We start from the raw sequence: 26,247 nt of genomic DNA on the forward strand, positions 1-26,247 counted from the left end.
AGGGCAGTTTGTGGCCCTGCCGATACTTCATTTGGAACCTGGATTCACAGTACAGGTGAGGTGGAACTGTCTACTTCAAGGCTACATGAGAGAGCAACCTGCATACTGTGGACTTAGGGAGCAGGTGGGGCCGGTTTTCCTGGTCAGCCCTGGGAACCCTTAAATCATGCTTCTAGAGGGCCTTCCTTCCAGCACCTTCTAGTAATACCTGCAGTCACACTTGTCTGTCTCATCCTTCCACATCTACTGTCTAGAATATCAACTGTTTTCGCGTATAGTCCCAGCAAATGGCTCAGAGACAAAAACGGGATAAAACCTCCCCGACTGACTGTGACCTGACGGTCAGACCTCCACCGATGACCCTTCCTGGAGGCTGGTTTGGTGGCAGTGGTGAAGATCTGGACAAGCCCTGGTGGCCTCTCCTGCAGCTCTGACTGAGGAGGGACGACCGAAAAGGGGACTGAGAATTAACAAACAAACAAAGAAACATGTCCTCATATCCCTAGAGAAAGCCTGTACCCGATAGCTCTGGTCAGCAGTAAATACCAGACCTCACAGGACCCTAATGATCAGTGGACACACCTCGGAAAGCCCATCGAAGGGCGTGGGCGTGGCAAGTCAGCCAGCTCTGGGCCCGTTCACTCAGCGATCAGGCTTCTGAGGCTGGTGTGAGCCCCGTCTCCCTCAGCGCCCCGCAAAGACATGCTGCTGAGACTGACATCACCTGCCTTTAACCAGCACAACTCCACACGAGCTCTTCCCCCAAACTCTAGGCAAAACCAGCGGTTTGCTTTGCTCAACCAGACTGCCGGGGCAGCATAGCAATTCTTGCTCAAGTAAGCAATAAACTCAGCTGTCTGACCTCGGGTGACTAAGTGATGGTATCCATTCTCTGATACTTTCATTCATTCATTCAACAAATCCTTCACTGAGTGTCTATGGCTGCTGGGCCTGTTCTAGGGGCTGGGGATACAGCAGTGAACAAGACAAGCAAGGAATACCTGCTCGGGTGTGCAGAGTGTATGTTCAGCGAGGACAGACCGACAACACCCCGCGGCAGCCAGTGGCTGCGATGGGAGGAGACGAGCGTGGGACAGCCAAGAGGCGGAGGGCGCGCAGAGGGGGGCCGGCTGCTGCTCCAGGTGTGTGGTCAGGAAGCCCCCCACCCCAAGCAGACCCCTGCAGAGAGTGACGAGTCCTCTAGGCTAAGAGAAGAGCCTGAGCGTGGCTATGTTGAGGTCGGGGGGCTGCACCTGTGAGGTCAGGGAGGCTGGCACGCGGTGGGTGGGGGTGAGGGTGGAGGGCAAGCAGGCCGGGCTGTAGCAGCCTTTGGGCCATTCCAGGAACCCAGACTTTGCTTCTGCACGACGAGGACTCCCTGGAGGGCTCTGAGCCGAGAGAGATGAACTCTTAGATCTAGAAGGCTTACTCTTGAGGCCCTGGGGATGCTGGAGCACGGCGGGGCAAGGACCTGAGAGCCGTTCCTGGGACCCAGTACAGGCCCGGCACACAGCAGGTAGTCAGTATGTGTTTATGGAACCAGTGAACGTGGACCGTCCAGCACTCAGCTGAGAGGTGCCCCAAGGCCCCAGAGCCCAGCAGCAGAGGGTGCAGGAGCCCTGAGCTCTCTAGGAGGCCCGCCCCTTGCCAGGCCAGCGGCGGGTGTACAAAGACCCAGGCGCTCCCCGGTCCAGGCTCTGCTGCTGCTGCACCCCGTGTAACCACCCCTCCCCTCCCACCAGCTTCCTTGGCAGGACAAGGGGAGCTGGGGCTACTGAGGCCTCCGCGCCCTGCTGCTTCTGAGTGTCAGCTCCTCCTGAGTCCACAGCTCTGGCTGCACACGCTGACCCCCAGGTCTCCACCTCCGTGCTCCCCGTGCCCCCGCCCCAAGCCGTTTCTGCGCCTCCAAGCGTGCTCTCCCCGCTGCATCCCCTCTTCTTCTGTCAGCCCTCATTCCCATCAGCCGTATCCCAGCAGCAGAGAGCACCTGCCCGGGAGCCGCAGCCATCCAGGCACCAGGGGAGGTGCTGGCACCCAGGCCCTTCTCAGGGGTCCTCGCGATGGCTCGCCCCAGGGCACTCACCCACGCAGTCCTTCCGGTTCCAGTGGAGACGCCTCCCCGGGGGGCAGACGCATTCGTAGCTGCCCTTGGTGTTGACACAGCCCTGGTCGCAGCTCCCGTTGTTCATGCTGCACTCGTCCACATCTGGAAGCACAGGTAGGCGTAAGGGCAGGAGGGGGGGCTGGACGGTCCAGCCGAGGCCACACCCTTGGGCCTGGCAGGGCAGGACCCACCCAGGACAGGAGGGCCGAGAATCCCCTGACCCTGACGCCAGCCTGATACTGTCACTGGATGCAGACATGTGGTTGCACACGACACACACACAAGCTTGCACACACACAGGGTTCCCGCAGACACCAACACCCATCCCCCCCTCCAGGAACCGCAGTGGTTTGCTGAACTTGGGCAGCTGAGCCCAGACTTGGGGGAGGGCAGAGAAATGGCACAAAATAAAGCTGCAGTCAGGTCTTGTGGGGCCGGAATGATCAGCAATGGCCCCGGGGTCCTGAGGCCGTATCTCACTGTGGGACTTCGGACGTGCCCTTCCCAGCCAGTTTCCCTCCTGCACAACAGGCACCTGGGCACAGGAAGTCTCCCCTGAGGCCCCGCCTTCTTTTGGGCCAAAGACCTGTGTGCAGAAGCTGGTGCCCAGGTTTTTGGGAGTCCCTGCAGAAGAATCTGCAGCTCACCCCACGAGCCACGCCCCTAGCACCAGCTGTGCCTGAGCCCACCTAAACTTCACAGCTGCCCAGCAGGGGAAGTGTGGCTACCACCAGGTCAAAGGAAAGGGAGAGACACCAGGGACCTCAGGGCCATTCTTGACACCCCCGCCAGCTTCACCCCCCAAGCCTGTACATCCCCATGTCCCATCATCCGTGGCACCTAAAGGCATCTAGAGCCTTCCCTCTCTCCACATCCCTCCCCACCCTGCCCAGGCTCCAGTAGCTCTCACTCCCATGCCTGGAGCCGTGTCCCCACTGGTGCCCTGGGTCCCACTCTCCTAAACACGTGGCAGCTGGAGGGATCTCGTTACATGAACTTGAGCCCGTCACATCCCTGCATAAACCCTCCAATGGCTTCTCATCGCACTGGGAATAAAGCCACAAGTCCCCTGGGGCTCACGAAGCCCTGTGTCCCCTCTGTCTGCACCTCCCGCCGTGTGCCCCTTCCCTCATGGGACTCTAGCCCCACTGGCTGCCTCTCGGTCCCTCGGTGCTCCTCTGCCTCAGTGCTTTTGCACACGCTGACCCCTCTGGCACGCTTCCCCCACCATGACCCTAACACTCCTCCTTTAGGAGCCCCCCATTGTCCCCACCCTCTGCCCTTCTCTGTTGTTAACCCCTCCACTGGAATGAACTGTTTGTGGGATCCTCTGTGCAGCCATCCTCCCTTCCGGACTGGGGTTTCCCAGAAACTGCTGTTTCCAGGCCCGTGTCCACAGCCTGGCTGAGGCCTGGCACCCAGTGGGTGCTTGCTGCCCCTCCCCCCACCCTCCCGCCTTACCCTTGGCTGACCCCTCTGCCCACCAGTCCCTCCCAGGCCCGTCAGAGTCAAGGTCAAGGTCGGGGTGTGGGGTGCAGTGCAGGTGGCCGTGCGGCCGGGCGCGTGCCTCTGGGGGGAGGTGGCCCTGGCGGGCGAGCTGCAGACCTCCGCAGTGGGTTGTCCCATAGAGTGTGTAGCCGCGGCGGCACAGGCACTGGAAGCTGCCCGGGGAGTTGATGCAGATGTGGTCACAGGTCCGCTCGAAGGAGCACTCGTCGACGTCTGTGTGGCCACAGGGAGACAAAATGTGGGAGGAGGTTCAGGGTGTGGTGGATGGCACGGCCTGCCCCTCGCTCAGTCACTCAACAGACCTCTGTGCCCGACAGTCCTGGGGCCCCAGGCTCAGCGCACAGCCGACGCACAGCAAACGTCAGACTTCGTGTCGCTGCCCAATTTTCCATTCTGTCTCCATTAGCCTCATGTGTCTGGGTGAGAAGCTGCCTCACATCTTTTCTGGAGGTGGGCAGGGTAGAAATATTTTGAGTAGAAGGGATTATTACGAATCCCTGCCATTTTGATATCTCCCATTCCAGTGGGATTAGGGTAGGTATTTAATCCACACCTGCAGGAAACCAACGGGCTTGCCTGGGGAAGGGGCTGAACTGGGACGTGAAAACAGACCACTTGACTGCCGACCAAAGTGTGTTCCCCCATCACCCCAAGATGTCTCTGGAGAAAATGGGGAAAACAGCACAGACAGAAAGGGGGGTGGGGGTAGGGATGGTGCCACCCATGGGGAATAACAAAGTAGCCTTGACAGTATGTGACACTTGATTCTGACCACCCTGGCAGCCAGGGTAAAAAGGGAACGAGGGCGGGCCACAGACTGCCTGCTGCTGGAAAGGAGGAAATGAACTACGTGTTTGCAGGAGACCAATCTATCCTGGCCGTAAGTTCTGAGCAGGGTGGCCCCCATGGGACAGCTGATGGGGGTCCCGAGGGCAAGGCAGACACTGACCTGCCTCTCCTTGGGCACTGCGGCTGGAATCTGTTCTTTGAATACATTTGCTCACGTGCCTACAGACGCACTCATAGCATATGTGTTTGTAATAACACGAGCACGAGGAAGGAATCACTGCGAATGCTCAAAGGAAGATGTGATTCCTCCCGGGGGTGGATCTGGGAAGATCTCCTGCTGCTGTGGCACCTGGGCTAGACCCTGAAGGATGGGGCTAGCCCGGAATGCAGGAGTGAGAGTGGGGGAAGGGCACTCCGGGCAAAGGCTGGGAGGTGACAGCACTGGATCCTCAGGGATTGTGTGGAGCTCAGGGGGGCTGGGGAGGTGTCTGGGGTCCCCATCCCAAGGGCCCTGCATGCCTGCTGGAGCTGGGGACCCAGGGGCTGTGCTGGAGCAGGGGTGGGCCGGAGCCCCAGGGCCTTGCAGAGCTGAGTCAGGAAGAGGGGGGAGGAGACTCAGCCAGAGCCCGGAGCAGTCCAGCCATCGCCTCCTCCGCGGCCGCAGCTGCCCGCCCCTCTCCCAGGGCAGCTGGGGATGCAAAGCCAACGGCCCTCCCTCAGCCGTCCACAGAACGCGGCAAGGCAGACGGAGAGACAAAGCCAAAGTGCAGAGGAGCCTCGATCGGAGCCCAGACGGGTGCCGTGCTCCCAGCGGGCCCCTGTGCCCCGAGAGGAAGACAGGGCCAGGTCGCCCGAGCAGCGAGGTGGAGGCCGAGCCCAGGGAGGGGAAGCGACGGGCTCAGGTCACGTGCTGAGCCCCAGGACGGGCTGGCCCTGGACCCTCCCTTACCAGCCTCTGCTCTCGCCTTCCTCGGGGCCCTCGGGGCCTCGCGCTGCCCCAGGCCGGCCTCTGAGCACCGCTACGAGGCAGATGCTGCAACCGCAAGCCAGATGCGGCCCGGTGCAGCCTGTGGTTCCTGGGACCTCGTGGAGATGAAACGACGGACGGCAACAGGGTAACAGCGATGGAGCTGAGCCGGCCCCCCACCCCCCGGCCCCACCCTCTGCGCGTATCCCCGAAGCCGGCTCCTTCTCAATGGCCTCATCTAGCTCCACGGGGCTCCTTCTGGTTCCTCACACCCCCTCAGCCCAACAGCGCCACTTCCTGGTCGGGTTTGCCTCCCTGGCTCCTCCTGGAAGATGCCTATTCATCCTTCAAGCACTTCCCCAGCGTCCCCTCCCCCAAAGCCTTCCCTGACCCGTCTCTCCACTGCCCATCCTCTGGGCTCTCACTGCATCCAGGATGTCTGCGGGACTTGTCCCGGGCTATGATGCTTGGCTTCTGCCCAGGTCTCTCTTCCCATTACCCCTGGTCCTGGCAGGTGCCCAGGGACCCTGAGGAAGGGCTGCTGGAGCACGCCTGCCACGTGCTACAGCTTCCACCAGGTGGCAGCATCCACCTGGCCTCTGAAGCCACTGAAGGTGGCCTGGGAGGCCCCCTCTGGAGGGAGGAGCCGGCGCCACCTGGGACACGGGCCGACCCCTCCCTGGGCCTCAGGTCCCCTCTATATCAGGGAGAGGTGGGGCTGGATGGCTTCTCAGGGCCCCTAGAATCATAAAGGACGGGAAGACAGGAGGGCAAGCGCACAGGCTAGGGACACAAAAACTACCCCCGGCCCCTCAGGCCCGGCCCGGCCGGCGGACACGCCCACCCCAGGCTCGCCTACCCTCCTGGGAGCCTGTGTGGCCTGAGAGGGGCGGGACCCCACGAGGACCAGGGCGGCTCACCTTGGCACGTCCGCTCGTCCGTCAGCAGCTTGTACCCCTTCCGGCAGCCGCACTCGAAGCTGCCCACGGTGTTGCGGCAGAAGTGGTCGCAGCCTCCGTTGTTGACCAGGCACTCGTTGATGTCTGTGGAGCCGGGCGGCAGGACGAGGCGAAGAGAGTGGGCTGGGCTGCACTGCCCGGGCCGCCTCGGGTCCCCCGGCTGAGCCCAGGAAGGGGGGCTGGCTCACAGCCGTGGGGGTGGGAGGACGGGAGACACTGCTGCCCCCAGGACCTGGCGAGCCTGGCGTTTGTGCACCGAAGGGAGGGAACTGGTGTCTGCGGTGCCGGCCAAACAACAGGGACCAGGACGCTCCCACGCCCTTTCATCCCCGGGGAGGTGCCAGGGAGGCGGGGAGGCCGGGAGCAGGGGGCTGCTTCCCGGAGGCTGTGACTCTGGGCTGGGCGAGCTACTGGACCCCTGGGGCCTCGGCTCCCTGTCTGTTAAAATAAGGATCAGAGGCGCCCCTACGTGGAAGGACGTCACGAGGATGAAATGAAATAACATCCCTAAGGCGACGGTGCTCAGCCAGGGCCCAAACAACTCTTTACAAAGTAGGTTTATTGCTCCTGCTTTACTGACGGGGAGACTGAGGCCGGGAGGGTAACTGGCTCCAGGTGCCGCGGCTGGTGGCGGGAACGGGCGCTCCTGGGCCGCCTCCCTCCCCAGCCTGGTTCCTGCCGCTCCCCCTTCCCCATGCCTGCAGGTGAATTTGAGCTGTTTCTTCACTGGGCATGTCACGAGTTGCGGCTGCACCCTGAAGGCCCCCCAGCGTGACGCCCCCAAGCACCCCACCGGTGGGCCTCGGCTTGCACACCTCTAGTGATGGGAGCTCCTTCCCTCACGAGCTCCCCCCACCCCCATGAGCTCCCTCCCACCCTCCTTGCCCTGCTTCCCTGGGCTTGTTCCCCGGGCTCCCGGTCCATCTGGCAGACTGAGCTGTCAGAGACCCTGTCCCTGAGGTACCTCTTCTCACTCTGAAGTTCCTCTTGGGCTCCGGCTCCCGGGCCCCCCACGCTGGTCACCCCCCGCCGGCCCCCCAGACCTAGCCCAGCAATTGGGAACAGAAGTAGGAGATGATGTCCAGGAAGGTGTCCCCACCCTGATTGGAGGAGGGCACAAAAGGAAGCGGTGAAAGAGGCATCCCCCCGCCCCCGGCAGAGAGAGGACTTTCTGTGCTGGTCACTGGCCACTTCTTAACAGAGCTGCTGACTCAGACTCCAGCACCCGCTGAGCCTGGCCTGTGTGTGAGGCCCGGACACCCCTGTCCCGTGTAACTGGCACGGCCAGTTGTCAAGGTCAATCTGTCTCCATTTCCCCGAGCCCCGCGGAGGAGACTTGGTCCTATTCCAAAGACTCCGGTCTCAGGCGCAGCCTCTCACCACGCTGCTCCCAGCTCTTTTCCTCAGATCGAACAGGCTGGACTTGACACCTGCTGAAAAGTCCTCTGGCAGCAGCCCCACAGAATGCTCTTCACCCCAACAAACCCCCAAACGTAAGGAGAACGGCGGGGGCGTTAAGGAGAGCAGGGCTGAGACCCCTGGGTGGGCAATGCTCGGAGCCTTTGCGAGGGGAACAGGCACAGTGAGTCGGGCAGGGGCAGACCCAGAGCTGCTTTCCTGCGGAGGCCCGGGTGGGGCTGGGCTCTGGGGAACACAGGACACTCAGGGGGTGTGCCCGCCACCTCCTTGCCCTCGGCCAGCCTCCCCGAGGTCCCTCTGCCCCAAGGACCCATTCTGTTTGCGTATGCTGACGATTTTGGTGCCAGGAAGATGGGAAGGGCGGGGAATCCGAGGTGGCCCTACTAAGGGAGGCCGCTAGGGCGTGTGTGACCCTGGCTCCGCCTCTCACGGGCTGGGCCTTCACCTCTCTGCACACAGGAGGTGCTCTACGTGTGCACCAAAATGATGGCTAAAAACACAGACCGCTCAGCACTGCGAACTCTGCCTGCGCCCCGAAGCCTGTGTTTCAGGAACAAAGCGGCCTCAGGATGAGCCCATGCCCCAGAGGAAGTAGCAGGACCCTCTGGGGGTCACGGTACCTGCTGGGCGGGCATCACCTCGTGCTGGCGACCAGGCCAAGCACTTTCTGGCAAGGTCTCGTGTGACAGTCAAAACAACCCGAGGCCAGATCTCCCACTTTCCGGGGGAGGTCACAGTTCCACGCAGGAGGCCGACTTGAGCCCAGCCCCAGGTGTCTCCAGAGACGGCCCCGTCAGTGCGGCACGCTGGCCCTGCGGCCTTCAGAGGAAGTAGACCTCGAGTGCAGCGAGGGCCTGTCCAGGACAGAGGCTGGGGCTCTCCGTCGCCCCCTCCCCCGGGGGTTACAGGAAGACAGGGGAGATTCTGGCTAAAAGCCTCTGACAGAAGAACGGAGGGCCCGCTCAGCTCCGTGACCCTGGGCAGGGCAAGGCCCCTCTCTGAGCCTCAGGCTCCCCACCTGCAAACTGGGCTAATAGCAGGCACCTGTCCAGCATCCTTCACTACGACTGAACATGCAGACGGGGCTCGCCTCCTCGGGAATGCCTCAGGCCTTCTGGAAACCCCTAATCCCATCCCCTACCCCATCTGGGCCTGTCGGCTCAGGGCTCGCCTCCTTGGGAATGCCTCAGGCCTCCTGGAACCCCCAATCCCATCCCCTACCCCATCTGGGCCTGTCGGCTCGGGGCTCGCCTCCTTGGGAGTGCCTCAGGCCTTCTGGAACCCCCTAATCCCATCCCCTACCCCATCTGGGCCTGTCGGCTCAGGGGCTGTCATGGCAGCTAGACAGGAGGTGCGAGGCGCTGTTCGCTTGAGGCCCAAGCTGGTGTAGCGGGCTGCCTGGGGGTCAGAGTCGGGGAGGCCCCGTCCCAGGCTCTAGCCTCAGCTGTAGTGAGGGGGCAGTGGGCTCGCACGGCCCCTCGGCTTTCATTCTGATGAGCCTCTGCCGCCTTTCCACCTCCCACCCTTCCAAGACCCCCCTCCTTCTCTACTGTGCTCCCACCGGGCCCCACCAGCGGCCAGCAGTCCCCTACCTGGTTACAGAGGCTCACGGTCTCCCCTCCACACCCTGGCCCAGCCCGGCGGCCCCGCCCTCCTCTTCTCTGCACGCTTGGATCCTGTCTCGGCAGCCCTCACCCCACCCTGCCTGGGGAACAAGCACCCCCTGGAAAGCCTTCCCTGACGTTCTCTCCAGAGTTAGCTGCTCCCTTGTCATGGGACCTGCCTTCAGCGGGATGACAGACGGGGCACCTGGCTCCCACCTGGAGCCCCAGGGCCCAGCATGAGGCCTGCACAGAAGGATGGGGCACTGAACGAATGGATGAATGAATGAGTGAATAAGCGAGTCGGGGGGCTGAGAGGTTAGTGGAACATTCGATGCGTCACCCAATGTTTGAACATCAGTGCGTGTTGGGGGGAAAGGTGTGGGGTGAGCTATGGGAGCACGCAGTAGGTTGGTTGCTCCTGTCCCCCTCTGCCCACCCCACTGAGGGGGCGCAGCCTGGCAACGCAGAGGCCACGTGGATGCGGGTTTTGGGCCTGTGGGAGTGGGCTGGCATCACTCTGGAGCAGCCTAGGGGGAGGGCAGGCTGCTGGGCTGGGCTGGCCGGGCACAGGGCAGGTGAGGGAAGAGGGCCAACAGGCAGGGCTGGGGGCGGTCCTCCCAGACTGGTGCTGGGAGGAGGGGCTGGTGTCCCTGAGGAAATCCAGGCTCTGGCTCAGGAAGTTGAGGCCCCAGACCTCCCTCCTCTCAGAAGGGCCAATTAGCAAGGTGCCCGCTTCCCAGTATCGAGCAGGACAGCGCCAACCAGGGAGCCCTGCGACTGGGCTGTCCACACTCTTGAGACAAAGCAAGGGCACGGGGCAGATCCTGCAGAGCCCCCCACGGCCCTGATGTTTTGGGGCAGGCCTCCACCTGCCCACGTGATCCCCGGCCATCCTGGGTTTTCAGCTCTGGATTTTCCCAGACCTCCAGCCACTGGTCTTGCTTAGCAATGACCTTCTGGCTTCCAGAAAACACTGAACCTTCAATATCCTCCTCTGGGCCCTGCCAAGACCAGGGCGTGCATGCTGACCGAGGAGCCAGCACCCCAGGGCCAGGGCCTCGGTTTGTCGGGGATCCCCAGCTGGCTTGCCCCCCACCCCGAGCCCCCGCACCCTGCCCTGTGCCCCTCCAGCCAGGCCCCGGGAAACTCAGACTGTAAGCCCAAGGCTCTAAGACTCCAAACCCGGGGGTCTCGAGGTCAACATTTGGTTTCCAGGGTTCCCTGATTTGGAGACGCTCTGATGTTCCTACTATATAGTTCTGGACCAGTCCCACGATCCTCAAATTCTACGTATAACAACATTCAGACAGCTCTTCTCCACCTCTGCTGCCACCCCGGGCCCAAACCATTGTCACCTCGAACCTGTTCTTCCCGACCCTGCCTAGAAACCCGTCCCAACAGTGGCAGGGACTGTCTCCAAACGAAAATCTGGCCTGTGCCTCCTTGCCCAAGAGTGTCTGGGGCCTGGCCGAGGCTCACAGGATGAAGGGCCAACCCCTTCTCCTGAACCTCCCCTGAACCTTCCCCAGATCTGGGCACCCTGGCTGCTTTGGGTCCTGGAACCCCAGGCCTCTGCACAGCAGTCATGTTGCCTGGATTAGAGCCTCTTCCTCCATCCTCCCCGCTCTCCTACCCCCTGCCCAGACTTTAATTTTTAAAGTCTGTCTTCTTTACTCAATAGAAGATCTCTGGGCACAAGGAATTTCTGTTTCATTCCCTGGTCTCCCCTGCACTTGCACACAGGAGGAGCCCAGAAAACCCACCTGGTGCATGCGTGAACGAAAGGACTTCCTGACTCCAGGGCAGTGGGAGTGAGGAGGGTTGGCTAAAGGCAGATGAGCAGCTCTGGGTAAAGGGTCCAGTTGTTTCAACACAGGAAACATGGTCGGAGGCTCAGACTGGCGGGCCTGGGGCTGTGTGGACAGCTCCCTTCAACATCTCCCCCTACCCCAGACTCAAGGTGGGGTGAGGATGGATGCCCCTCTCGCCAGCAAGGATGGGCAGGGGGCAGCAGTCAGCGTCCCCTTAGGTGCTCCTTGTGGGCCATGTGACTGCTGAGGCCCCTTTCCAGCCCAGACAGGTCGGCTCCCAGCGGCGAGCTCCTGGCCTCGAGTCCGGAATTAAGCCCTGCCCTACCCCTCCGGTCCTGCGTCAGCGCTGTGCCTTGGACGGGGTGTGGGTGGCCCGATTCTACCTTCTTCTGTCCTGGCTCCAAGGGCAACTGGCTGGACCTGCTGTGACATTGCTGGGCTATGAGGACGGCTGGGTCTGCGGTGGACCCTAGCCAGCCCTCCTGGCATTAAGCCCACGTGGCAAGGCCTCAGAGAGCCCCCGCCCACCCGGAACACCCCTCGCTCTAAGTGGGCTGAGCGGAGGCTACAGAAGGACTTTATTTTCAAATAAACAGGTGGGAGAATGGTTATTTCTGTCAATAATCACTAGGTTCTTCCCAGCAGAGCGGCTGCGGAGGAGAAGTCACATGCTCTCTATTTTTACAGGCTTCAGAAGCCCATCTCAGACTATTCAAAATCACCTGAGCCTCCGCTGTCAATCTTCTCACCCACTGGGCTTTGGAAGTTCTGGCTCCTTTGCCCTTCCATGCTGGCCTCCGGGCCTGCCCGCTTCCAGGCAGAGTGATGGGAGGAGGGCAGCCAGCCTGGGCAGGGATCTGAGCGCTGGTCTGGGAGTGCTGAGGGGCTGCACCTCACTCCTCGCAAGGGCTGCCTCCCGGCCCAAGGCCCGCAGGTCTTTGCCTGGGCTGGTGCCCCTGTGCTGTAGGGCTGGTGCCCCCGTGCTGTAGGGCTGGCCCCTTCAGTCCTAGGGCTCAGACAGCTCTGGCTTCCCAGCCCCTCTGCTTCCTGTTTCCTGAGGGGTCCCCAACACGGCTGAGCCCCCGCGGGCCCTCAGGAACCTCGGAGTGAGCCGGGGACAGTGGGCAGAGAAAGCTCACCCTTCTCTGGCTTCCAGCAGCCGGCAGACCGGCCCATTCCTGACCTTCCCAATCCCTATTTCTAATTTTGCATCTTTAGTCCTCCGGTTGAGATCCCCCTGCACACCTTCCCTCTTCCAGTGACGAGGACACACAGTGTCCTCAGTTTGCTAACGCCGACAAGAAGACCATCCTGGCCTGGTCTGAGCCCTGTGCCCTGCTGCCCCCAGCTCTGCAGAACGCACCCCCGCCAAGGTGAGTGAGCACAGGAACCAGCCTGGCCCTGCCCCCTGGGAGGCCACAAGGAACCTCTGCCGGCCTAGGAAGCCCAAAGAAAAGGTACCCCGTTTGTTCAACCCAGGGTGAAGCCACATTCTTCGATATCAGAGCCCCGCTTGAACCTGTCAATAAACAGTGGAACTGGGGCTCCCTTGAGCCTTGCTGGGGAGCGCTGGTGCTGACTCTCCCTCTTCTTAGCTTCTCCAACAGAAATGCACGTGGCAGCTGACCACCCTCGCCCCTGAAGCCATGTGTGGTCGCACACCCAGCCCAAGTGTGCCGCCCTGCTCCTGCCCTGCCTGCACCACCCGGGGCCCGGCGAGGGAGGTGGTGCGCACTGACCTTTGCACGTCTTCCCATCCGGCTGCAGTGTGAATCCAACCGGGCAGCTGCATCGCACGCCGGTGGCCGTGTCCTTGCACGTCCGGTCACAGCCTCCGTTATTTACTGCACACGTCTCTGAGGAGGGAAAGAGAAAAAGACACTCTCAGTCTCCTTGGACAGAAGCCACCACCTTTCCCCACCTGTGGGGGGAATCTCCTGAGACAGGAGACCTGAGTTCAAATTCTGGCTCTGGGGACTTCCCTGGCGGTCCAGTGGTTAAGACTCCGTGCTTCCAATGCAAGGGATGCGGATTCGATCCCTGGCTGGTGAACTAAGATCCCACGTACCGCGTGGTGTGGCCAAAAATAAATAAATAAATGAATGTTTCCAATGCAAATTCTGACTCTGATACACTCTAGCTGTGGGGCCTCTCTGAACCTCAGGCTCCCCATCTGTAAAATGGGAGAATGACACTGTTTCCCCTCTGATGATGATGGATGGGAAAACTGTTTGCAAACCACAGGGAGCGGTGCCAACAGGGTCGACACCACCACCAGGGCCAGTGCTGGGCTGGTATTTAACCACCCAGGGACAGATTCCTAAACCCTTGCCTTGCCTGGGCTTGGACTCCAAACCCAGACAGGCAGTTACTGGGGCTCCCAAACTCGTCTCAGCGCGGAATGGCTTGTGGCCCTGGCCGTGGAGTTGCAAGGGGAGGTTCCCAGAGCCCGCGCACCATCCATCACCTTGATGAGGCTCTCAGCCCAACATCTGTTCTCGCTGAATGATAAGCCAAAGGCGTCTGTTTTTTGTCCACTTGAAGCTAGTCTAGTGCTTTTTTTTTTCCTCTTGCAAATTCAAAGGGCTGGAGTGGCTGGGGCATAACTAAGGTCACTGAGCTCGTCGTGCGGTGAGAATGATCCTCCCCAGGCCCGGAGAGGGGCTGGCACACCTGGGTCACCGGGGCACGTGGAGGAGCCTAGTTCCCGGGCCTCTGAGCCTTTCAACCTGGGTTTCTTCCTGAGCATCTGGCGTGCTTTGGTGTTGTGGGAACTTCCCTCTCCCCTTTGCTGCTAGGAAGGGAAGCGCCAAGGGCCCCCACCTCTTATAACCTGAAATCCCCTGCCTGTCTACCGTGGCTGCCCCTGGCTGCCTGGCCCCAGCGGGTCTCTCCCCAGAACTTTCCCCCTACCCCATTTATTCTGTCTGTCCTTCTGTGGTGTCTGCATTCCTGCAAGGTGCATTCTGTTTTCTCCGGGAGTTTGGGGATGAACGCAGGAGTGATGACTAAATGAATACATACCCCAGTTGCCAGGAGTCTCTGCTGCTAATGTCTTTCCTTTGAACTTCAACTTGTAGGGGGTGGACGGAGCAGGGAGAGGAGGAAACTGGGCTTTCCCTCTGTGTGTGTGTGTGCGTGTGTGTGTGTGTGTGTGTGTGTGTGTGTGATTCTGTGGGGTGACCACGATGGCGGTTGTCCTTAACACCCTGAACTCGGGGGCTGCCTGCTGCCCGGGGCCGCTGCCCGTTTTCTCGAGGTTGAAGCCTTCACCGCGGTAGGACAAGCTGTAACCGCTACCACAAGGCCAGTCTCCTCGCCCCTGCCTCTTCCCAGGCTTTCAGCGTGTCTCCCCATACTCTAGCCCTCCAGCTTCTGTCTGCCTGCTGTGGGGCATGTTGCCCAGTGGCTGGGAGGCCTCCTGCCTGCTCATGGGTCAAGGTCAGCGCAGAGACCTCCACGAGCAGCCTCCAGACGCAGAAAGGAGGCCTCCGCCCTCCGTGTGCGCGTGCGGGCTGGCCTCCACGTGCGCGTGGGCCAAGCTCTGACCCGCACACGCCTGCGCAGGCCCTCTTGTCTCCCCCGCCGCCCGTCTACTGGGGCAGTGGAGGTGGGGAGGCCAGGGTGTGACTCTGGCTCTGTCGCTCACTGAGTGACCCAGCGAGTCCGCCCCTCGGGGCTCGACCTCAGCACCTACACCTGGCAGGTGAGGACGGCAAGCCTTCCCTCCCAGGGCTGAGGGGAGGATCAAAGACACCCCACACTCAACAGCGTCTGGCCCAGGGCCCAGCCTGGAGTAGCTGCTCAACAATGTTAGCTTCCTACCCTGAGGTTACAACCAGAGCGGGAAATCCCGCCTCCGGCCCTCAACTCCAGAGCCAAGGTACCCCCATGTGCCTTTCCAGCCTTTTACGTGGGAGAGCCCCTCTCTGGAGAGGGGGCAGAGAACCTGCCTGTTTTCCAGGTGCAGGTAGTTAAGGCTCAGGCCTTGGAGAGGCAGGGGGAAGGCCCGAGAGCAGGGGGCGGGCAGCAGAAGGTGTCGAGAGCTTGGGCTGGGGCACAGCTGGGTGGCCTTACTTGGCGACAGCGGGATGACCACTGGGTCTCTCCATGGTGGTGGAGGTGGGACGTGGCGTGGGCACCAGGGACTGTGTCCCTGAAAAATGGACCCGGCCAACCAGGCTCCAGGGGGCTTGCAGGCCCTTCCTGTCTCTGGAGGCCCTGATGGGACTCGGAATCTTGGGCCTCCCGAGCGACCGGGGCCCTGGAGACCTGCTGGCCGCACCTGCCCTCTGGGTAGGAGAAGGAGGCCGAGCTGGGGCCGGGGTCAAGCCTGGATGGTCACCCGCTCTCTGCGCCCTCAGGGCAGGTCTCTCCCCTGTAGCGAGCACCCTTTCAGTCTCCTGTGTTACCCTAGACAATGTTTGGTACAAGAGCTCTTTGGGCTCCCCTGGGTGCTGGCCAGCCCATCCCACAGGCATCGCTGCACTAGGCTCCCCCACGCTACAGCAGCTCTGTGGACGGCCCCTCGCCTCCCAGGTGCAGAACTGGTGCCGAACACTGGGAATCGGCGCAGAGCAGCGTGGCTGGTAAGGGGCAGGGCTGGTGGGACCCGGTGGGTGCACTCTAACCCACCAGCAGGCTCAGATCTCCATCCAAGCCAGCCCCAGCCAGCCCCAGCTGGGGCCCGCACGGCCAAGCGCGTACCTGGCTCTCTAGCTCCCGCCCAGTGCGCCCCGTCTGCACGAATGCTACTCCATCTGCCCCAAGGACGCTTCCCAGGATGTGCCTTCCCCCACCATGGGCCCTTTGCAGGTGGAGAAACCGAGGCTCAGAGGAGTAAAGGACCTTTTCTAGGCAGGATTAGCTACACGATTTGTGGGACCCAGTGTGAAATAAAAGTGAAGGGCCCTTGTTCAAAAATTGTTAAGAATTTTCCAACAGATAGCCGAGCACTCAGCCAACTGTGGGCCCTTCTAAGGGCAGGGCCCCGGGTGAGCGCACAGGTCACACAGCCACTGGGAGAAGCCAGTACTGGAACCCAAGACTGTGAGACTCCAAGCTGTTGAGTGAGCCAGGCTTCCGGGGGGGATCCTCGGGGGCGGCCTGCAGTGGGGCAGCAGAGCCAGTGGCCTGAGGGGGCAGCGAGGTGCGCCCACGGGCCTCCTCACCCAGCGAGAGGGGAGAACTCTCACCCACAAGGCTGGGCTGGCGAAGGGGGGAAGGCGGGGCACGGCATCGGGGGACTAAAGTGGGGAGGGGCTTGGGAGTGAGCCCCTTTTCAGCTGATGGGAAAACCCCAGATGTGTTAAAAGGCCAATCTTTAGTGTTTCCCTGGGGGAATTCTGCTTTGGGCCACGCCGGGCGGGGTTGGGGGGGAGGGGAGCGGTGGCACGGGCAGCCACTCAGCAGGACGTGCCGTGCAGCCCGGCCGGGGCTCGGACGGCAGCAGGACGCCCCTTGAGTTGGCACTGGGTGCTTGCACCACCCTAGGTCTGGGGCGAGGTCCGGCCTGAAGGACAGTCTCAGTCACAGTGTAGTGGCTGACGCAGGAGCCACAGGGGCAGAAAACACTGCTCGGAATGCTGCCCCGCAGGGTCGGGCAAGTCCCTTCACGTCTCAGAGCCTGAGCTTCTGGCCGCGTGTCGTGGAGATGGAACACCTGCCACCTGGTCCTCGCAAGGCCCAGACAAGGTGCGCGCGTGCCGGTGCTCGGTCGCGAGGCCCAGACAAGGTGCGCGCGTGACGGTGCTCGGTGAGCTGTCACAGTGGTGACCGCACGCGCACTCCTGGTGCCACCCTTAGGACCTCCGCCTGTGGAGCCTCAGTACCCAAGTCAGCCGCTGATTCACCTGACCCCTGCTCTGCGCTGGGCAGACGTGCCTCACGCCCAGTCCCTGGCCTCTGGAGGTCTCAGCCTAGCGGGGCAGCGGACGGTTCCCTCCTCTGTGCAACCAACAGTCTGGGATCGACTCCTTTGGTGCTGGGTGGCCGTGAGAGAGGAGCTGGAGATGAACCCGGCACCGACCCAGGCCTCAGGGGTTAGTGGTTTATCCCTCGGCTCACCCCCAGCGCTCAGCCCACCTGCCCCGAGCAGGGTGGCTGCCATGGCTCAGCCTCGCGCCTTTGTCACGACTCAGGAGGCCCCTCCCGAGCTCTCCTGGCGCCTGCACCCCCAGCTCCCCCAGGCCCTGGGCTTGCATCTGGGCGGTGGTCTCCCCCAGTGACTACTCGCTCTCCGGGTGACCCCAGTGCCCAGCACCCAGTGCAGGAGCGGCACGGCGAGGGGCCTGATTTCTGCTGAACCAGCAGATGAAAGAACAGGACTCTGGAGGCCCCATGAAGAATGAGAGGATGCGAGGTGACCGAGCCCCTGTCCCCTGCCGGGCCTGGTGGGGGACAGTGTCGGAGATGAACCCGACAGCACAGGGGACCATGAGTCTACCGGCAGCAGCCACAGTCACGGGCACTGGAAGGTGACGCTGAGGTGGAAGTGGGCTGGACTGAAGGGCGAGAGGGTGGGAGGGAGCTCAGGCCTCGGAGACCGTCTGCAAACAGCACGACACGCTGACCACAGGGCGCCAAGGTGAGCCGCCTGTGGTGAGACGCGGGTCCAGAGGCCCGAGGGCCACACTCAGCTCCTGACAAGCTGTGGGGCTTTGGGCAGAGGGTCTTCCACCTGCAGCTCGTCGACCGCGCAGGTTTCTGGCCCCGCCCCCAGAGGCTCTGAGCGGTGGCCCAGGTGTGGGCGCAGCGACCTGCAGAGACCCCGCGAGCCCAGGGTCTGCCCTGCCCCTTGACGTGGCACCACCCTGGTGGCGGGAGTAGCCCGAGTCCCCTGCCGAGATCTGTCAGGCCTCAGTCGGGGCTGGTCCACCGGCCTTTCTGCCGCCAAGACCACCTGCAGCCCGCTGCGAAGAGGGGTCGGCTACCAGCTCTCCTGGCCCAGCCGCGGACACCCTGACCTCTGACCCTTTCCCCTCAGTTGACTCCTGAGCCTTCTAGGATTCCCATCACTTTGGGATAAAGGCCACGCTCCCCGGCAAGGCCCTTACACAGTGGTCCCGGTCTCCCCGGCTGCCCAGTCTCTACATGCTGGCCCCCCGACCTCTGGATCACCCTGCAGCCCGTCATGAGCAGTGTCCACAGGCTTGAGTCCCTCACCGAGCCCCACAGTGAGGTCCATCTTCCTCATGGGGTCCCTCTGGAAAGTGGAGAGTCAGGCCGACAGAAGTGGCTTCCCCGGCCACCCGGCCAGCCTGCCGCGTGCCCGCACCCTGCTCCCATCCACTCTGCCTCTGGGTCCCCGCCTCTCCACGTCTGCCCAGAAGCCCCTGCTCCACCTAGGTCGCGTCCGCTTCTGAGCAACACCTGCAGGGGGCGCTCTAACCCATGGTGCTGGACAAAGCCACCCCAGAGCGTCTGGGCCTCTGAGTGGAGCTGGGCCCTGGGGTGCAGGCTGGTGGCCGCTGGGATGGTGACAGTGCGTGTGGAGGTCCTGGGCGGAGGAGGTGGCTGGGGGCAGGCGGTCGTGGAGGCCAGGACTGCAGCCCGACGAGCAGAGGCCTCCCAAGCCTGAGCGTGAGGGCAAGTAGGAAAGGAGGCCTCGCCAGGCCCCACCTGGCCCCCAGCCCCGCCCTCCGCCTGAGGCCACTTCTCAGTCCTCGAGGGGCTGGCCTGGCCTTGGAGCACGCGGCCCGGTGACTGTGAGTTCCCCTCGGCCCTGTGCTGACTGCAGCCCGGCCGCGAGGAGGTAATAGGCCAGTGGGTCCACGCCAGCCCTCGGGGCTCCACCTGCCGGGGAACTCGGTCCTGTGCAGGGCCGCTCGCTGTGGGGTCGGTTTCTGTCCGGAGAACTGTCTCCTGCAGACACCAGGGGGCTTGGGATTTCAGGGCAAGGCCTTGTCACAGGCCTGCCCGGTGAGGGCTGTTTTCACACTAGTGCTCGGAGAGCAGAACCTCCCGGACCTGAGGACGGTGCCCTGTGGTCTGCGGCGAGAGCCGCAGGGGAGAGGTGAGCTGACCCCGGGGGGAGGTTTCTTTGTACGCTCTGGGGGGATCTCGAATGGCCCAGAGGACACAGAGGTTTTACACTGGAGCAGGCGGCAGAGCAGGGCCCCGGCAGCAAACCTCACCCCTGGCCTCTGCCTCTCGCCTTTTCTGACAGGTAAGTGGACGGGGGCTGCGGGCAGCCTCTCCCGTGAGGCCATCCTCAGCCTCTCCCCTGGCCTCTGCCTCTCGCCTTTTCTGACAGTTAAGTGGACGTGCGCTGAGGGCAGCCTCTCCCGCGAGGCCATCCTCAGGAGCGCGGGCACAGCATCACAAACCCGTTCCACAGGAGGTGCAGGAGGCTTGGTGGGCAGAAGCAGCCTGAGAAAGGTCACCTGGCCGGTGACCTTTCCTTGGTGCTACGCCGCCCCTCCAGCGGTGTGTGAGCGGGGAGGTTTGGGTGTTAGACCCTCCTCCCCGGAACACCCACCAACAGCTGCCAGCACTCTCCGAGCTCTTAGCGCCAGCCCTGGGCAAAGTGCGGGGAGACAGGCCCGTCACCAGCCCCCCTGCCCTGGAGGGAGTGCGCTGCGCTGTGGGGGTAGGGCAGGATGGTGTGGGGCTGGGCCAGCCACTCACCTCCCTGGGCCTCAGTTTCCTCATCCGAAATGCTGAATGGCATCCTTGCAGGTCCTGGGAACACTGAATATGTCTAGGCACACAAGCACTTAGCCCCAAGCCTGCTCAACAGACGGGAAGCCTCGTTCCAGGTTCCTGAGGGCTGCCCCGGGGACACGGGACAGGGGGAAGGACAGGCGAGATGACAGCCTGGGGCTGAGGAAGACAGGGCCCAGCCCCCGTGCACAAACCTCCCTGCTTCCGGGTGCGGCCTTCAGCCCTGGTGTATGCCCCCCACGCCCCCCCCCGCCCCGTGACTTCTTGGGGCCAGGGCCGGGGGCAGGGCAGAGCGAAGCTGGCCCTCGGGGTCTGCATCTGCCCTTTCTTTTCACAGTTCCAGTCTGTGAGCTGGGCGGGCCTCCTGGAAGGGTCCAGATTCTGGGCACCTGGCTGGCCTCTGAGAGGTGCTTATTCACCCTTCTCGTTCTCCAGGTCCCCCTTCTGACTGCGTCAGCCCACCTACGACCTGACCAAGGTCAGGCAGGCCCTGGGCTTCCCGCCTCACTGCCTGGGCCTCGCCATCTCGAGGCTGTATTCCTTGCTGGCAGTAAAATGCTAACGGCCAGGGGAAAAATGGGATGTGACCGAGCACCTGGCGCCTGCCACACACACGGCCAGGTGCCGCATGCCAAGGCTCTCGCCAGCCTGCTTCAGAGGAGGGACCACAGCCCTCTTTCTGCAAAAGAGAAAGCCGAGGCTGAGAGACGTGAGTGCGGCGATGGGGGCGCAGAGCCCAGATCTGGCTCCAGAGCCTGGGCCAGGAGCACAAACCAGAAAGAGGAGTCACGGTTGGCGCCACTCCCATCAAGTGTCCCTGCTCTGAGGACAAACACACAGCTCTTCAAAGAAAGATACAGCCCGGCTGAGCAACCCCAAAGCGCCCCAACTTCCTTGGGACAGACCAGGAAATCCCGCCATGGAAAGCCCTGAGCTCCGGCGACGCGTCGGTCAATAGTCAGCGGCCGCCACCTGGCCTGCCCTTGGCTGGAGCCAGCTAGAGACGCCCACATGGAGGCAAGCGTGGGCTTGAGGGGCAGGCCCTACCCAGGTGGGTGGGACGGGAACCAGTGGGCAGGGGTACCGAGGCGCTTGGTCATTGTCATCTGTTTCTATACTCTGGGGCTCCTCTGAAAACTGTACGGAGAAAAAAAGAGGTGCCTTGGCCTCTTTGGGGTGCCTTCCATTCGTGGCTCTGGTGGACAATCAGTATTACCACTCCAGGGCCCCCCTGAGTGTGGCTGGGCAGGGGAGCCACGCTGACCAGCAAAAACATCAGGAAGTGGGCATGGGGAGGGGCGACCAGGCAGCCAGGGACACTGAGGTATATCCCTGAAGGGACTGGGGACCCACGTGGACCGAATCCTCAATGAAAGAGTTAAAGCAGGACAGAGGAGAGGGGGCCGGCGGACGGGGTGGGGCGGCTGGGGAACACGGTCTCGTAGGTGAGTCAGGCCCGGAAGGAGTGCGGAGGGCTCAGGTGTGTCCCAGCCCAGGCTTCCCGGTAGGTGCGCTCTGAGCCCACTGCCCACACAGCTGCAGGGACCCCTTCCACCTGCAGTCCCACCTCACAGAAGCCGCCCTCAGGGTCTCGGGGAGGGCGTGCTCACACCCACCACTCCCGGGACCCTGCCCTCGCCCCACTCTCATTTCTGGGGGCTGGGAAAGTGGCAGTCAGAAGCATGCTGTGTGTCAGCTGCCTGTGGAGGTGAAGCCTCCCACGGCTTTCACACTTGATGAGATGAGCCTACAGACTGGCTAGAATCAGAATCAAATTTCGTCTGAGGCCCAGATGGAGGCGAAAGCTCTAAGGCCTCAGGCTCGACAGGAAGCCAAGGACTTCCGGCTGGCTGCTCTGCGCCTTCTCAGGACAGGGGCTGGACTGCTCCCTCTAGCCACACTTGGTCCCCAGAGTGCCAGGGCCCAGGTGCCAGGATGCCTGGTTCTGCCCAACTCACAGGGGGGCTGTGGGTGAGTCCCATCCTCTCCGAGCCTCGGTCCGCCCACCCGGGGCCAGCCAGTGCCCTGCCTCCCCTACTCTTCTCTGACAAGCCCCGCCTGGCACCCTCCCTCTCCCCCAAGTTCGACCCCCCGACACAGCTAAGTCACCAGGTCCCACCTCCTTCCACCAGCCCATGGTGCGTGTGTGAGAGAGAGAGACTGAGGACGTGTGTGTGACTAGACTGAGGACAGGAGCTCAGAGCCTCAGCCAGGGACCCCAGCTGACCAGAGACCAGCCGCACGTGGGACCCGTTCAGTGACGGGGTGAAGTCTGACCACCCCGGTTCTTGCTGAACACGAGCTCCGTGCCTGGGCTCAGCCCTGTTGGCAGGGAGGCTGTGGCTGGAGGGGAAGGGGCCTTCCCCGGGCCGCAAGGTTCACCCGCCCTCTCCCTCCAGCTGGCCTTCCTGCTGAGCCTGACCTGGAGAACTGCCCCGTGTCGTCACCCACCTTGCCTCAGATCTACCCTTCCCATTGCCAGGCTCATCCAGGCTCCAGGCCCCGCCCTTTCTCTCCTCGCCAGACACCTGCCTGCGTGAAGAGTGAGCAGTGAGGCCCTACGCATCCCTGGGCACCTCCTCCAGGAAGCCTTCGTTCCTGCTCCGAGGCAACCAGCTTTTCCTGAGGTCCTGCTCTGCGCAAGGCCCTGCCTGCACTGTGTCCCCAGGGCCCATCAGAGCACCAGAAGCTCGTAGGTTCCCATCACCCGCTGCCAGCCACCTCTTCAGAAAGTCCTTAGTACTGACTCAGCCTTTTGTGCAGGGCAGTGGACACACCTGATTGCTGGAGCCTCTAAGCCCACCCCTTCGTGGTTTCCAGGCCAAGCCCGATGGCCCAAGTCAACGAGACAGCCTCGTACAGAGAACTTGCAGAGAGCGGGCTTCTAGCCTGAGCCTGTCCCTGTGTAACCAGAGTGAGTCCTCTGGCCTCTCTGGCCTGTAGCGCTCTCGTCTGAGAACAGGGCTACATCTGTCCTGCCCAGCACGGACCGGGGGTTCACAGAGCTGTCGGCCAGCCCACGGCTTCCTCACTGGGGGAGACCTCAAGCCTACTCCCTGGCACTCAAGGCCACATCCCTCCCTCAGCCCCACTCAGACTCCTCCCCAGATGCCTCGGCTCCTTTGAGGTCCCTACGAGGACCACAACACTGACTGACCTCTCTGGGACCTTTAGGCTCTGACCTCCACGGTCCTGTGACGCCGACACTTAAGATGGCCCACGTGGCCATGACCTCTGGGTTAAGCTCAGCTGTGCAGGGTAACTTACGTGTGACCTTGGGCAAGCCAGGGCACCCCAGTGAGCCTCAGTTTCCTCCTCCGAGATGTGAGAAATGCACCACCTGACCTCACAGCTCCCAAGGCTGGTGTGACCTAACAGGAGTGCCACAAAGAAGGTCGTGACAATCCCAGGTGACCCGATAGCTGTGCTCCAGAGGCCTGACGGCTAGTGCCACCCAGGGGCCAGCGACCCCAGAACTGGCACTGGCTGAGGGGCAGAGGAACGAGTGAATGTGGAGACAGATGGCTCTTCTGTTCTGCAGACCGAGCTCAGGTGCAGAGCAGTTCTTTTCTCCGTTTTCCTCACCCTGCCCGGGATCAGCTACACCAGCAGGCCTCCAGCCGCCCGGAGCGGCCCCAGGTGTTTCTGGGCAAGCTTCCCTAGAGTCTGCATCCAGCCCAGGGCAGGGCTCAGAGCGCAGCTGACATCACATGGACCCCCGAGGGGGGCGGGGGCCCGAGGGGGGCGGGCTGGGGAAAAGTGGGCTTGGGCTGGGGTCATTCATGGACTGGGGAGCTTTGGGGCCAGAAGGGGCTGCCAGGTGACCCTGATCGGTCCTCCCCTCTCTGGGTAGCAGATTTCCCAACTATAAAGCAAGCAGGGTGGACTGGACACCCCGAGACCCTGCTGCCCCGCATTTAGATGTAGTTTTTTTCCCCCTGCATGTGGCTCCTCTCTGGCGAGGAGACAGATAAGGACGTGCTGCCTGAACCCCTGTTCTACACTAACACCCGCTTTGCTTCTGCGTCTCAGCGTTGCTTTGCTGACCCTGGAACCCTAACTGCACATGTGGGCATTACTGCGAGTAGAGGGGGTTTACAGAGCACATGTCCTTACACGCAGAAGCCACGAGACACTGCCTCTGGATTCTTTGCTACAAACACACAGAGAAATACATGTATTCGATGAAGGGTAAAAACCTTAAAAAGGAAAAAGTGAGTTCACATCTGGAGCAGAGCCCCTCACACTCACCCACGGCACGCACGATCACACACACGTGGGCACACCACACAGATAAACAGTCCCCACACACGCTCACCCCACACGCCAGCACAGCTCTCACAGCCTGACATACAAGTACGCATACAGACACCCCACACGCCAGCACACACCACACACACACACACACACACACACACACACACGAACAAAGGTGCAAGTACAACAAAGGAAGTGGAAGAAAAGTGTTACCCATGAGTAGCCGCCGTTTCCCCCGCTTGTCCACATCAGCTACTGACGTGGCATTGCACTGAGAGCGCTCAATTGCAGCCTCATCCTTTTCTAAAACACAAGTAAGGGACAAACACGGAGCCGGTGGTTAATGAGAGCCCACTTCCCGCGGCCCAAGACAGTCAGCCTCTTGGCGTGGCGCATGCCGGGCCAGCGCGGCGTCCTCGCCAAGGGGCTAATCCCAGGAACCTCCAGATGGCGTGTTCAGGGCAGAGCGAAGAGGCGGCAGAGCGGGGGAGGGGGGCAGAAGAGGGATATGACCACAAGAGGACACGGTGGGGGGGACACAGGGCCCATCTGCAAACAAACACAGGAGGAGGCTGAGGTCAGAACAGACAGGACCCGCGTGCGGAGGGCTGGGGAGGTGGACAGCACCCCCGCGGAGCTCGCGAAGACCCAGGCAGCTACAGACACCCCAGCTCAGGCTGAAGACGCAGGCACAGGACAAGGCCCAGGACAAGGGGGGACAGGACCCGCGAGGTCCGGTGATGGATACGCCTGGACAGCAGACGCCCTGTCTCAAGGGCGTGAAAATGCGTCCAGCACTCATGCAGAATTAAGAACAAAACATACAGAGGGACAAACACGCGTACACTCAACAGGGGATCCAACCGAACAGACACAGAGAAGCCAGGGGGTCGATTTGGGCAGCGCTGGTTGCCTGCTTGTCTATGGAGGACTGGAGCGAGACACTCAAGTGCTCAACGAGAGGCTGCAAAGAGGGGCGGCCGTTTTAGGAGCGTGCACAGAGAGACAGCGGCCGGGCGGCCGGGAGCTGCCGGCGTGGTCCCCGTAGAGGAGCACGTGAGCTTAGCTGGCTCGCGTTTCTTTGCTCAGTGGGAGATGTGTGGGGACATTTGCTCCCGGGGGAGCCCTGGGAGCAGTGAGCAAAGGCAGATGAAAGGTTCTCTGGGCCAGCAGGGAGTAACGGCCCAGCGCCCAGGAGCTGGGTCTGGGAAAGGATTTCTAAGGAGAGGGGAGGGGAAGGGGCAGGGTGAGGGAAGCTATGTTAGACAGCAGATCCAAGCAGGGACCTTCACGTGCAGCAGACACTAAAGGATAAAAAAATAAGAGAGGATGAGCCAGGTGCACAAAGACAAGGAGTGTTAGACGAGGCTGGGCGTGTGTCTGGCCGGCAGCTGTCTGCGCTGCTCCAGGGGCTGGAGGAGGCAGCTCCACTGCAGACGCAAACGCTGTGGGAGACCCCAGCAGACGAGACAGGAAGGAGGCCGGCGGGCCGGGAGAGCCCCCGGGGCCAGTGGAGACAGGGAGAGAGGTGGGAGAGGGAGTTCTAGATGGGATCAGGCTGCAATAGAGACACTGGTCTGGTCTGAGACCGGGTTCTGCTTTGATTTTTTTTTTTTTTTTTTGGTTCTTTGGTTTGGTTTGGCTTTTGGCTCTGAAAATCATTAACGAACGTCAGTTATCAGACAAGACAGGCAATCAGGGACCATCACCAGAAAAGCAGGAGGAATGAGATAAAATGAAACCCAAAATGGCTGTCTGAGAGGAGAGACCACACAGAGGAAGGGAGAACCACGCAGGCGGCACCTGGGGCGACAGCCCGGGACTGGGACGCGACCGCTGCTGCCCGGCCCGGCCCCTCTGCCCGACTCCCCCGGGGCACAAGGGAGCAGAGCCACGGGGGACAGAAGGTGACAGCGGACTCCGGGCTTCATGGCTTTGCTTGCTTGCCAACCCTTTTCTGTTACTTGGAAGTCCCTCAAGAAATATCTTCTGAGTCGATAATAAAAAAACAGGGCATTTTTACAAAAAATGAATATGATAACTGACTTGCAAGGGGGTGCTGAATTTTGCCAGTGTTGTAGAGAAAGAGGAGGGTGAACTCTGGGCACCAACTTTGAAATTCCTCTTTTTCTCAGTTAAAAAGTAGGCTGTTAGTTTTGAGTGG

The 26,247-nt window shown here is 61.9% G+C and overlaps 1 protein-coding gene across 2 annotated transcripts in view; it reads right to left on the minus strand.

Moving 5' to 3' along the window:
* SCUBE1 (signal peptide, CUB domain and EGF like domain containing 1) overlaps positions 1–26,247 on the minus strand; it is a 128,762-nt gene that overhangs the window by 27,120 nt on the left and 75,395 nt on the right. Inside the window, exons 7-11 of one of the 2 annotated variants that reach the window (XM_067698325.1) lie at positions 24,297–24,386; positions 12,902–13,018; positions 6,290–6,412; positions 3,710–3,826; positions 2,084–2,206 (exon numbers count right to left, since the gene is read on the minus strand). In XM_067698325.1, coding sequence (XP_067554426.1) covers positions 2,084–2,206; positions 3,710–3,826; positions 6,290–6,412; positions 12,902–13,018; positions 24,297–24,386 — 570 coding nt within the window. The remainder of the gene's footprint in view (positions 1–2,083; positions 2,207–3,709; positions 3,827–6,289; positions 6,413–12,901; positions 13,019–24,296; positions 24,387–26,247) is intronic. The other variant, XM_067698326.1, reaches the window with a different exon arrangement.

The sequence above is a fragment of the Pseudorca crassidens genome, chromosome 11 (genome assembly GCF_039906515.1).
Source record: "Pseudorca crassidens isolate mPseCra1 chromosome 11, mPseCra1.hap1, whole genome shotgun sequence".
Lineage (NCBI taxonomy): Eukaryota > Metazoa > Chordata > Mammalia > Artiodactyla > Delphinidae > Pseudorca > Pseudorca crassidens.